Source organism: Rhodotorula graminis, assembly GCF_001329695.1.
Source record: "Rhodotorula graminis WP1 unplaced genomic scaffold RHOBAscaffold_6, whole genome shotgun sequence".
NCBI classification, from domain to species: domain Eukaryota; kingdom Fungi; phylum Basidiomycota; class Microbotryomycetes; order Sporidiobolales; family Sporidiobolaceae; genus Rhodotorula; species Rhodotorula graminis.
The window spans coordinates 463,236-475,582 of record NW_017264933.1 but is presented as its reverse complement, the minus strand read 5'-3'; the positions used below and the strand labels follow the sequence as shown (position 1 = coordinate 475,582).

At 69.9% G+C, this 12,347-nt stretch overlaps 3 protein-coding genes across 3 annotated transcripts in view; 1 reads left to right on the top strand and 2 right to left on the bottom strand.

The window, feature by feature from the left end:
* Positions 1-2,375, bottom strand: part of RHOBADRAFT_53268 (uncharacterized protein) — a gene marked incomplete at its 5' end in the record, with an annotated part of 3,083 nt that extends 708 nt beyond the window's left edge. Inside the window, 6 exons of the mRNA XM_018416758.1 lie at positions 271-378; positions 463-694; positions 778-1,896; positions 1,975-2,081; positions 2,153-2,224; positions 2,312-2,375. Coding sequence (XP_018271320.1) covers positions 271-378; positions 463-694; positions 778-1,896; positions 1,975-2,081; positions 2,153-2,224; positions 2,312-2,375 — 1,702 coding nt within the window. The remainder of the gene's footprint in view (positions 1-270; positions 379-462; positions 695-777; positions 1,897-1,974; positions 2,082-2,152; positions 2,225-2,311) is intronic.
* A 150-nt stretch (positions 2,376-2,525) lies between these two features.
* On the top strand, positions 2,526-7,584 carry RHOBADRAFT_53267 (uncharacterized protein; the record flags this gene model as incomplete). The annotated part of the gene is made up of 14 exons (XM_018416757.1): positions 2,526-2,793; positions 2,869-2,984; positions 3,058-3,190; positions 3,265-3,509; positions 3,589-3,629; positions 3,730-3,859; positions 3,938-4,537; positions 4,645-4,877; positions 4,989-5,136; positions 5,251-6,290; positions 6,369-6,865; positions 6,938-7,094; positions 7,176-7,329; positions 7,423-7,584. The coding sequence occupies 14 exons, from the start codon at positions 2,526-2,528 to the stop codon at positions 7,582-7,584; spliced, it is 3,924 nt and encodes a 1,307-aa protein (XP_018271319.1).
* Positions 7,585-7,696: 112 nt separating this feature from the next.
* On the bottom strand, positions 7,697-11,692 carry RHOBADRAFT_53266 (uncharacterized protein; the record flags this gene model as incomplete). The annotated part of the gene is made up of 8 exons (XM_018416756.1): positions 7,697-7,902; positions 7,977-8,108; positions 8,179-8,398; positions 8,467-8,638; positions 8,705-8,740; positions 8,821-9,313; positions 9,392-10,983; positions 11,058-11,692. The coding sequence occupies 8 exons, from the start codon at positions 11,690-11,692 to the stop codon at positions 7,853-7,855; spliced, it is 3,330 nt and encodes a 1,109-aa protein (XP_018271318.1). The 3' UTR covers positions 7,697-7,852.
* Positions 11,693-12,347: the final 655 nt, after the last annotated feature.

Here is a 12,347-nt window from a genome sequence, read left to right as displayed (position 1 = left end):
GCAGAGAACCAGCTATCACGACGTTAGATTAGCATTTCACTCCTAGCCACAGGTCATCAGAGCACTATGCAACGTACATCTGTTCGGACCTATATTCCTGCCCATGGCTAGATCACGTCGTTTCGGGTCTAATAATACAGACTTAACCCATCGATGCGCTCGGCTCGATAGTCGCTTTCGCTTGGACTTTTAATCTTGCCTGCATTATTAAGTTGCTGACCCATTATGCAAAAGGTACGACATCATAACTTAATACTCTGTCTGCTTATAGAGGGGGAGGAGGGGGAGCGGCCGCCGCAGCAGGCTCGGGCTCGTCGTCCTTGTCGGCCGGCGCATCGGGCTCGTCCTGCGGCTCGTCGATGAGCTCGACGTAGTTGGCTGCGTCGTGATCATCGAGCTGTATCAGTGAGTGTCCCTCGCGTGCGCGAGAGAGAGACAGGGAGGGAGAGCGTCGCGACGCACAAGGGAACATGCCCCTCTTGCCCTGCGCATTCTCGGCCTCCCACCACCCCGGGTCGACCTGCTCGAGGCGCTCGAGCACCTCGCCCTCGACGAGGCTCAGCTCGTTGTCCTCGTCGGCGTCGTAGTCGAACAGGGCGCGCGCGCGCTGGCCCGACGAGGGCGTGCGCGGCGGGAGCGACCCGGTCGCGTCGCCGGTCGAGAGCGAGAGCGAGGCGAGGGTGGCGGTGGGGCCCTGTGTGGGAAAGGGGAGGCGTCAGGGAGGCGGGAGGAGGAGAGGAGAAAGAGAGATAGGGGAGGAGGAAAGAGGAGGCGCACCTCGATCTCGCGCTCGGGTTCGGGCTCAGGGTCGCTCCTCGCCGGCGGCGCAGGCGGCGGCGGCGGTGCCCCGAACCCATCCTCGTCGCGCTCCCCACCCTCCTCCTCGTCCTCCTCGCGGCTGTCGACCGCGCTCTTGACCGCGGCCGCCCCGACGCCGACCGCCGCCGCGCCCGCGAGCCCAGCGCCGACGCCGAGCGCCGCACCCGCCGCGAGCCCGACAGCCGCCGTGCCGCCAATGGCGGCGCCCGCCGCCTTGACCGCGGGCGAGGGCGAGAGCGACAAGGCCGAGGCGCTCGCGGCGTCGTCGCGCTCGCGCTCGAGGCGCGCTTGCTCCTGCCGCTCGCTCCACGTGAGCGGCTTCTTGGCGCCGGCGGCAGCGCCGGCGCCGGAGGTGGCGTTGGCGGGCGTCTCGTCGGCGTTGGCCTGGGCGCCCGACGCGACGGCCGCCTGCCAGCGGTTGCCGAGCTTGCCCGGCTTGGGGAGCGACACGGGCGTGTACGACGTGCCGACTGCGGTGGGGCGCTCGGACGACGACGACGACGCCGCCGACGCCTGGTTCGAGGTCGAGGAGGGAGCGGGCGCGGAAGGGGCGGCGGAAGGGGGAGGAGCGGCGAACGAGGACGGCTTCTTGACCTGGGGCGCAAAGTCGTCGTCGTCGTCGGCAGCGGGAGCCGGCTTGGTCGCCGGCTCTGCGACGCGCAGGCCCGCCGAGCCCGCGGTCAAGCCGGGCAGGGCGCGCGGCGCAGCCGGCGGCGGAGCAGCCGCCTTTGCCGCTCCCGCGGCGCGCAACTCGGCGAGCTCGTTCGAGCGCGGCGTGTGAGCCGTGCCGACGGGCGTCGGGGGCGCGACGGGCCTGCTGGGCGTGTACGCCGGTCGGCCGACGGGGACGTAGCTCGATCCGACCGGGGCCGGGGCGCGGTACGGCTGGGCGGGCTCGTTGTGGACGCCGTAGCGCGCGCCGGACGAGTCGCTGACGCGCTTGAGGATGTGCGACGGCGACACGTCGGCGTCGGAGCGGGCTTGGATCGTGACGTGCGCGCCGCGGAGCTGGGCCGAGACGGCGGCCGTGTGGGTCGGGAAGAGGCCCTTGCGCTGGTCGGGGACGCCCTCGCCGAGCTGCGTGCGTGCGTCGAGGGTCAGTCGGGGTGTCTCGAGGCCTGGAAAGAGAGAAGGGGGAGAGCTGACCCAGCAAACCAGGACGAATTTGGGGAGGCCCGAGTTTGGGTCCTTGAGGCGGCAAAAGGCAAACATGGCCTTGCCATCGTTGAACTCGTCCTCGAGCTCGTCGAGGCCGCCCGAGCCTGTATGGGAGGTGGGTTCAGCTGTCAGGTGGTGCGGGACGAGGCCGAGGTGGGAGGGGAGGGGAGGGTACCTTGAGCGGTGAACTTGAGCTCGCTGGTGAAGCCCGAGCCGACGAGGGTGTAGAGGGCCCAGTCGCTGTTGCCTGTGTGGGTGCACCGGGGGCCGAGGTGAGCGAGGAGGTGAGGTGACGGGGGGAGGAGTGACGAGGTGGGGGAGGAGGAGGACTGACCGCCAGAGAGGACGGTGTTGTAAGGGTCGAGGAGGCCAGGCTGGGAGAAGGATACGGCGGCCATCTCGAGCGCAACAGGGTGGCAAGCAGCGGTACGAGGAAGAGAGAGAGCGGGCGTCGTCGTCGTCGTTGCCTCGCCCTCGCCCACCTCGCTCCTCTCATCAGCTCGCGGGTCAACGCTGTCGCTCGCACCGCTGCAGCGGGCTCCAACACCATGCCCGCCCTGGCCCCCGCCAAGCTCCCCTCGGTCGAGTTCACCAAAGTCCTCGACGCCCCGCTCGCGTCGCCCCGCGTCAACAACCCGCAACAGCACGGCCCGTACGGCTACAACACGGGAATCGACTGGTACCACCATGCCCGACTCGAGTCGCACACCCACGCCGCCCACTCGGGCGCAGACCCGGGTGGCCTTTACCTCCGCTGGCTCCAGCCCCTCGAGTCGGACCTCGCTCGCCAGGTCGAGTACGACATGGACGACCAGGGTAAGCACACCGCCTGCCCCACTCACGACGGCGCCACGGCGACCGACCCTCTAACCCGCAAACCCCGCCCCGCAGACCAGCTCTGGCTCGACGCCCTCAACCGCGACCGCAAGCGCGACGGCCTCGCCCACATCTCGTACGAGGTCTTCGAGGTCATCATGGACAAGATCGAGAAGGAGTGGTTCGACCTCGTAAGCCTCGCCCTCCCTCTCTCGGTCTCATTCGATCCCGCCAGCGACTGAACCTCGACGCGCCCGCCCGCAGACGCGCAACATCCCCAAGCGCACCAACGCGCTCCCGAGCGAGGACAGCAAGTGCGCCATCTGCGACGACGGCGAGTGCGAGAACGCCAACGCCATCGTCTTCTGCGACGGCTGCAACCTCGCCGTCCACCAGGGTCCGTCCCTCCCCTTCCCTCTCCCTCTCTCTCTCCTTCGCGCACTCACTGACTCCCTCACGCTCGCCCACCAGACTGCTACGGCGTGCCCTACATCCCCGAGGGCCAGTGGCTGTGCCGCAAGTGCACCGTGTCGCCGCACAAGCCCGTGTGGTGCGTCCTGTGCCCGGGCACGTACGGCGCCTTCAAGCAGACGACGACGGGCCAGTGGGCCCACCTCTTGTGCGCCATCTGGATTCCCGACACGAGCGTCAGCAACACGGTCTACATGGAGCCCGTCGATGGCATCGAGCACATTCCCAAGAGCAGGTGGAAGCTCGTGAGTCGCGCTCGCGCTCCTCTCTCTCGCCTCGACCGCCTCGACCGACGATTGACGATGCCCTCGTACTCGCGCGCAGGTCTGCTACCTCTGCAAGAAGCGCGTCGGCGCCTGCATCCAGTGCGTCCCTCCCCCCCTCTACCTCTCTCCCCCTCTCTCTCCCGCTCGGGCTCCCCCCTCGACCCACCCTGACCCGCACGCCACACCCCCCGCGCGACAGGTGCGCCAACCGCTCGTGCTACACGGCGTTCCACGTCACGTGCGCGAGGGAGCACGGCCTGTCGCTCAAGATGCGCCAGGGCTCGGCCGCGACGGGCGAGCTGAGGGCGTTTTGCGACAAGCATGGCGAGGTGCGCCCCGCCCTCTCTTTCGCCTCTCGCGCTTGCGGAAGCGCAAGAGCTGATTCGTCGAGGTGCGCTTGCGCGCAGACGACCCAGCCCCGTACGGCGACGCCCCTCAAGGCCGTCCCCTCGTCGTCGTCGTCCGCGGCGGCGTTCTCAAGCCTCGTCGCACCCGCATCGGCGACCTCGCACAACCAGAACCAGCTCGTCCTCGCGTCGTCCTCGTCGGCCGAGGCCTCGACCTCGACTGCGCCCGCTCCTGCGCCCGCCGCCGCCGCCGCCGCTGCCGCGCCGGCCGCGCCGTCGCTCCTCAAGCTCACGTTCAAGCTCCCCGTTGACGCCGCCGCTGCCGCATCGGGCTCGGGCTCGGCGGCTGCTCCTCCCGCCGCCGCCGCCGCCGCACCAGCACCAGGACAAGGAGGAGGCGGCGGCGGCGGCACCAAGTCGGCCCGCGCGTACCAGCCGACCTTTTCTCGCGCGCCGCCCGTCGTGCCGCACAAGCTCGCCGAGCGCATCGTCGCGTACCTGTCGGCGCCCTCAGCCTCGTCCTCGGCGCGCGCACCCGGTGGCGGCGGCGGGATCAAGCTCGCCAACAAGAAGGAGGTCGTCAACGTCGTGTGTCGGTACTGGAGCCTCAAGCGCGAGGCGAGGAGGGGCGCGCCGTTGCTCAAGCGGATTCACCTCGAGGTGCGTCCCCTGCCTCTCTCCTCTCCTTCTCTCTCTCTCTCTCTCTCGCTCGCCGTCCTCCAGAGGCACACTCACTGACCTACTCCTGCACCGGCCACTCGACGCAGCCCTGGACGGCCTCGGCGACGGCACGGCAGCAGTCCGAGGCCGACAAGGCGCACAAGCTCGAGCTCCTGCGCCTCGTGCGCAACGACCTCGAAAAAGTGCGCATGTTGACCGAGCTCGTGCGCAAGCGCGAGCGCAAGAAGCTCGAGCGCGCGACGTGGATCCGCACGACGGTCGACGGGTGGGTGTTCCCGAGGGAGGAGGAGATGCGCAAGGTGCTCGACGAGGTCAAGGCGTGCGTCCCTGCCCTCTCTCTTTCCCTCTCTCTTCTCTCTCGAGGAGGCCGTCTCTCTCGGAAGCCACGAGCCCTGACTCGCACTCTCCTCGCTCGGACCGGGTCCCACAGGCTCGACAAGCAGCGCTACTTTGCGCAGCCCGTCGACCGCGACCTCGTGCCCGACTACTACGACCTCATCCACTACCCGATGGACTGGGAGACGATGGGCACCAAGCTCGCGCGGCACGAGTACCTGTCGGGCGCCGATTCGTCGTGCGTCCCCCCCCCCCCCCCCCCTCCCTCTCTCTCTTCCCGCCCTTGTCCTCCCGCGCCCGCCTGTTCTCTCTCTCTTCCCGCACTGACTCTCTCTCTCTCGCTCCCGGGCTCGCAGGGCGACATCCGCCTCGTCATCAACAACGCGCGCCGGTACAACACGTCGTCGGCGCCCGTGCACAAGGCGGCAGTCCGCGTCCTGTCGGCCATCGAGCCCCGTCTCGCCGCCCTCGACGAAGCCGACGACGCCGACGCCGACGCCGACGACCGCGACGCCGCTGCGGCCGACCCGTCGTCGCTCCCGCGCGCGGCGCTCGTCAAGCTCCTCGACGCCGAGGCGCGCGAGCAGCTGTTCGAGTTTGGGTACGACACGGCGGACCCGGAGGGGCGCAAGAGGGCGAGGAGGGACGAGAGGGAGCGCAGGGCGAGGGAGGACGAGGAGGAGAGGGTCAGGGGTGAGGAGGAGGAGCGGGCAAGGGCGCAGGAGGACGAGACGAGGGCGGCCGAGTCGGCGGTGGCAGGTGAGGGCGATGGCGATGGCGAGGGTGAGGACGGGACGGGCGACGTCGAGGTCAAGCCCAAGGCGAGGGGCAGGGCCGCCGTCAAGGGCAAGGTCAAGGGCAAGGGCAAGGCGCACGCCATCGACGTCGAGCCGCCTCTCGAGGACGACGCCGAGGTCGAGCCCGAGCAGGACGAGCCGTCGACCTCGACCGCGCCCGCGCCCACCACCGCGACTAAGGGCCGCAAGCGCACCGCCGCTCTCGCCGGGCTCGACTCGCCCGTCCCGAGCGCGAGGACGCCTCGCACGACCCGCGCCAGCACCTCGGCCGCGACGCCGGCGCCTACGCCGGCGCCGGCCAAGCGGCCGCGCCCGTCGCGCGCTCGTGCAGCGACGCAGGACGAGCCCGCCGATGACAAGGACGAGGGCGAGGGCGAGGACGTCGTCATGCAGCCGCCGGCGCCGGCTGCGGGCGACAAGGGGGACAAGGGCAAGGGCAAGGGCAAGGGCAAGGGCAGGGCGGTCAAGCCGCTGCCCAAGGGCTACGCCGGCGTCGAGGTCGTCGAGCGAGCTCCGGCGATGTCGGCCGCGGCGCGCAAGGAGGCGGCGCTGCTCGAGGACGTCGACCCAAAGGCGTCGTTCAAGCACTTCGAGACTGGGTGCGTCCTCGCGCTCGCCCTCTTCTCTCCGTTCTCGGCGCCGTGACTGACCCTCTCTTTGTCGTTGCACGCTCACAGGTGGGTCCTGCCCGAGGGCTCTCGTCGCCGTTCGTCCGCCTCGGCGTCCATGTCGACGTCCGGCACCCCTCGCACGGGCGCCCTCGTCCTCCCGCCGACCCCGTCCACCGTCGACGCCGCCGCGCTCGCTCCACCTCCAGCACCTGCGGGCGCCGCCGCGACGAGGAAGGGCAAGGGCCGGGCCGTCGAGCCTGTCGTCGAGGAGGAGGAGGAGGCCCCGATCCCGGTCGAGAGCGGCGAGGTCGAGGACGTCAAACCGTCGCCGGCCAAGCGGGCGCGTCAGGACAAGAAGGCGCGCTCGACCGCGCCGGCCGAGACGCCCAGGAAGCAGGGCAAGGGCGCCACACCGGGCCCGACACCGTCGCAGACGCCGCAGCCGGGCATGTCGGCCGTCCACATCGGCAAGGCCGACGCCGAGTCGGCGCGCCAGTTCGACAAGCGCATGCTCGAGCTCCAGTCGCAGATCGAGATCACGGCCAAGACGGACCTGACCGAGGGTGCGTCCCTCTTTCTCTCTCTCTCGCACGGACCCCTCTCGAACGCGATGACTGACCTCTCGTCGCCCACAGGCTACCTGGTCTGGGCTCGCCAACCGCCGTTCCCGTTCTTCCCTGCCGAGGTCGTCGACCCGGACGCCGAGGACACGCCGTCGTTCATCCGCGAGAACCGCCCGCCCGGGGCCGACAAAGTCCCGGTCCTCTTTTTCGACGACCCGCCTCGCTCCGGGTGCGTCGCTTCTCCTCCTCTCTTTTCTCTCCCCCCCTCTCTCTCCTCGTCCCAACGACTGACAGCGTGCTCGTTCCGCAGTGGCTGGATCGCGCGCTCCAACCTGCGCGAGCTCGGCGAGTCGGCCGAGGCCGACCAGCTCTTCCTCTCGCGCGCCGCCCTCGTCTCGAACCGCCGCGCACGCCGTGCGACGGGCACGCGCACCAAGTCGTACCCCGAGATGCTCGAAGACCTCGTGCGTCCAACCTCTCTGTCTCCTTTTCTTTTTCGCGCCGCTCTAGAAGGCGGGCAGCACACTGACTCTGGGTCGGTCTTCCCTCTCGAGCAGGAGGCCGCGTTTTCTTGGGCCATGGAGAACGCCGAAAACACGGACGACGAGCAGGAGCGTCTCGCCGAGGAGAAGGGCGCGACGGGCCCCGCGAGGAAGCAGGGCAAGGCCAAGGGCAAGCGCAGGGGCAAAGGGCCGGCGGCGGCGAGGAAGAAGCGCTGAGGCGGGCGAAGCCTCGAGCGAGTCTCGGTGTTTGCCTCTCTGTAGCGTGTTGTCATTCGGCTTTTCCTCTCATCGTTCCTTCCGCGACGACGACTCGAGAGCCAGAGAGAGAGAGGCTGAGGCCATGATACGACAGGACGGGGCTGCTTCTACACTCGAGGACGATTAGGCGCGCGACGCGCAGGGATGGGAAAGAACGAGTGGAGGAAGAGGAGGGAGAAGAGCGAATGTGCGTGGGGCAAAGACGAGGAGAGGGGACGAGGTGCGACTAGAAGATTTCGCTCGCGAGCGGGCAGTCCTCGAGGGCGTGGCCGTACTCTGCGCGCATGACGGGCTGGATAAGTGACTGTCGATGAGAGAGAGAGAGAGAGGTAAGAGAGAGGCCGACGCACCCTCGCAGTCGTCGCAGTAGTCGGCGGCGTTGGTGGACGAGGCCGAGGGCTTGCTCGCAGGCTTGGTCTCGGCGCCCAGGTCGGCGAGCGAGTTTGACGAGAACGAGGTGCGAGTTGGGGACGACGCGGCGACTGCAGGACGAGGTAGAGAGGCTCGAGTCAGGACGGCGCAAAGGGACAGAAAAGGGAGCGCGTGACGCACAGTCGGGGCACGAGTCGAGGTCATGGCCCTTCTCGCCGCACATCTCGCACTCGCCTACCTCTCCAGCATCGAGGACGACCGACGGCTGCTTGGCGTGGCCGTTCGACGACGCCGGGCCCGCCTTGACGGCATCGGCGAGCGCCTTGTACTTCTCGAGCTCCGACTCGAGCTCGTCCTCGTGGTAGATCTTGGACTCGACCAGCGACTCGAGCTCGGTGACCTGCGGGAAAGCGCGTCGTCAGTCCTGCTCCAGGGCGAAAGCGAGAGAGGTCGAGGAAGGGGACGCACCTCCTGCGTGAGTGCCTTGATCTCGAGGTCGCTCTTGCGCTGCACCTCCTTGAGCTGACCGCGCAGTTCTTCAAGCTCTCGTCGGAGCGACGAGTCGGCGGCGAGGCTGGAAGAGGGCGAGCCGGGCGCAGCAGTCGCAGTTGCGGATCCGCTGTCGAGCTGGGCCATGAGGCTGCGCGGTGGGAGAGCAAGGTGAGCGACGAACGCGAGGGTCGACTCGCGAGATTAGGGGACGCACTTCTCGACAGTCATCTCGAGCGCACGTTGCGAGTCCCTGGGATGATGAGTGCGTCAGGACGGGGTGGCCGTACGGACGACGCAAGAACGGCAGAAGAGAGGGGGAGGAGGACGCACTTGAGGCCCGCAGTCTCGCCCTCGATCGCCTTGTTGCGGTCGACGAGCTGCTTGTTCTCCTCGGTGAGCGTCTCGATGATGCTCTTGAGCCCGACGATCTGCTCGCGCGTTGCCGACGGGTCCTCGGGCGAGCTCGACGAGCTGCTGCTGCTCCTCGCGCCGACGTTGCTCGACGGCGACGGCGGCGCGAGCTTCTGCAGGCGCTCGATCTCCTTCTCGGCGTTGCGCAGGTCGGTGCGCAGCTCGCCGACGAGGCCCGTGTGTTGTGCGGCGTCGCGCTGCGTGCGCTCGAGGTCGGCCTTGGTCGCCGAGAGCTCGTTGTGGACGCGCTTGAGGTCGTCGGCGATCGAGGCGGTCGCGTCGCCCGAGGCGTCGTGGCGCAGACCCTCGAGCTCGGAGCGCTCGGCCTCGAGCGTCGCCTGCGACTCGTGCAGAGCCGCCTGCAGCTCGTCGATTCGAGCGGCGAGGCGTGACTCGGCTTTGGCGGAGCGATCTGCAGGAAAGGCACGGCAAGTCAGTCGCGGCGACAGGGCGAGGGGCCGAGAGAGAGTCAGAGAGAGAAGGGACGCACCGACAGCCTCCTTGAGCGACGCGATCTCGCCCTTGAGCCGCTGCTCGGCCTCGCCGACCTTGGTCCGCCTCGACTTGGCGTCGGCAAACTCCTGCTCGAGCTGCATGCGCGCGTCTTCGAGCTGCTCCTCGAGCGTCGCGACCTTGTCGCGCAGGTGGTCGAGCTCGGCGCGCGTGTTCTCGGCGTCGATGGCCTGCGCCGCCGAGACGGACGCCGACAGGTGGTGGCGCGACGCCGAGGGCGAGTCCTCGCGCGACGACGACGCCGCCCGGGCACCGTCCCCTGCGCCTTCGAGCTGCGCCTGGAGCGTCTCGGCGAGCTCGACCGCCTCGAGCCGGGCGAGCTCGATCTCGGCAATCTTCTCCTCGTACGTCTCGCACAGCGCCTGGCCGGCCGAACGCAGCTTGTCGACCTGGTTGCTCAGGTCGGCGCGCTCCTCGTCGTGGTCCTTGGCCGAGCGCTCGAGGCGCTCGCGCAGCGACTCGACCTCGGCCTCCTTGGCCGCCGTGCGGTGCTTGTCCTCGCGCTTGAGCTTGTCGTGCGCCGCCTTGTGCGCCTCGATCGCCGCTTGCTGCTCCTCGACGCGCTTCTCGAGCTCGCGTACGCGCGCGGCGCGGTCGCCCTCCTCGCCGCCCTGCGCCGCCGCCGCGGCGAGCCGGGCGTCCTCGTCCTCGCGCGCCCGCTCTCGCTCCTTTTCAAGCACGGCGAGCCGCTCCTCGAGGTCGGCGATGCGCCGGTTCTTCTCGCCGAGGCGGTCCTCGACCTCGCGCCCGAGCCGCTCGCTGCCCTCGAGGAGCTGGCGGATCTCGCCCTCGCGTTGCTGCGCCTCGGCGAGCTCGCGGCGCAGGTCGTCGAGCTCGTCCGGGTCGGCCGTCGTCGACGTCGTCGAGCGGTGCGACTGGCGCGAGACGGACGACGCGAACGACTGGCGCGACGAGCTGCGGAGCGAGGGCGTCGAGGGCCGGATCGACGAGCCGAGGTCGCTCTGCGCGAGCGACGTGCGCCGGCGCATCATGGCGCCCGGCGTCGAGGGCGTCACGCGGCCCGACTGCGACGACGGCGTGACCGAGCGCGCGAGGCCGTACGCGGACGGGATGGGCGGCACGTCGGGCGCGGCCGAGTGGGTGCGCAGCGACGACGGCGGGCGCTTGATCGAGCCGCCGAGGGACGCGCGAGGCGTCGCCCCGAGCGACTTGCGCATCGTGGTCGGGGTCGAGCCGACGGCGCCGCCGATGGACGGGCGGCTGAGGCGGGTCGGCTTGGGCGTCGTGAGGGTGGACGGGGCAGCCGAGGTCGACGCCGAGAGGCGCTTGGTCGGCGACATCGAGGTCCTCGGCTTGGTCGGCGACAGCGAGGTCCTCGGCTTGGTCGGAGAGCGCGTGCGGGTGGCGGGCGTAGCGCTCGTAGTGGTGGTCGAGGAGGGCGCGAGGCTGGATCGACGCGAGGCGAGGTCCTTGGCGCTCATGCCCGCCATCCTGCTCGCGCGCGAGCCGGCCGTCAGGGGCGGCGGCATGCTCGGTCTCGGCTTGGCCGTCACCTTGGCGAGCGGGAGGAAGAGGCCGCATTGCGGCGGGCACGCGAAGTACTGCACGCTGTGGATGGAGGAAGGGTTCGTGACCGCGGCCCGCGCGCCAATCAGACCGCCTAAGAGAGATATTGGACGCACCCTGCGACGCTCCCATCGTTCTTGCCTCGGCCCGCGAACGCCGCATCGAGCTCGACGCCGCCCCACTGCCCGCTCTTACCCTCGACCTCGCCGACGAACCGCAGCGTGCCCTCCATCTTGTCGCCCGCGATCTCGAACGCGACCTCGCGGCCGACCGTGAGCTCGTCGCCACCGCCACCGCTCTGCCGCGACGTGGGCCGAGTAAAGCGCGACGTCGACGAGCCGAACCCGGTCGGGGTGCGCGCGCGCGCGTACGACGGCGTCGACGGGGTCGTCGGGCGACTCGGGACGGCGGCCCTCGGCTGGACAGGACCGGTGCGCACGCCGGGAAGGACGGGCTGTCGCGTGGCGCGCTCGGAGCCGGACGAGCCCTCGTGCGCCGGGTGGCCGCCGAGGGCGATGCCGACCGCGAACGGGCTGTCCGGGTCGTCAAACGCGCCGGGCGAGGCAGCGTAGCTCGCCGGGTCGTGCGCCGAGATGGCCTGGCGCAGGGCCGACAGCTCGCCGTTGTGGGCGAGGGACGACGGGGGACGAGGGACGCCAGACTTGCGGCGCGAGGAAGGGGTCGGGAGGGCGGAGCCGCCGCTCGCCGAGAGCGAGGCTCGGGGTGTTGAGGGTAGTCGAAGGCCGGACATCTGCGTGCGAGGCTGTAGTGTTAGCGCACTCGCTCTGCGCCGCCGCTTCGAGCCCTGGTTGGACGACGAGGAGGCGATGAGGCAGCTCGCGGCCAACGCCTGTGCTGGGCCGAGTAGGCCACTCGCGAGCCTCTGGAGGGGCTTTACATGCCCCTGTGCTGCGCCCACACCGCACCGATCCGGCCCGCAGCCCAGCGTCCCCTCTGCTCCAAGCTGCTCCCCACGCCCCGCTCGCCCCGTCCCACGGCGAGAAGGAGAAAGAGGACGCACCTTGCACAGGGTTCGAGGCGAAGCGCTGGCGCAGTCGACCGTGGCAGTAGCGCTGCAGCGAGGGTGGTCGGTGCTGAAAGGTGGCGAGGCGGTGTTGAGCGAGTCGCGTGGAGGCGGCGAGGGCGCTGAGTCGGGGCCGTGCGGGCGTGCGAGTCGTTCAGCGAGTGATGCAGCGGGTGCACGGGTACTGCAAGGATCTCGAGAGGGTCGAGAGGCGGTCGAGAAGGGGAGCGAGCACTTGCGCCCGCTTCGCCAGACCTGGCGAGAGCGGCACGGCAACAACGACAGCTTTCGCGCTCGGCGAGATTCGCCTTTACGAGCGCGCTCGGCAACTCGACAAGCAGCCGCAGCGTCGAGCGCCAGCCTCGCACTCGCGCTCTCGGTC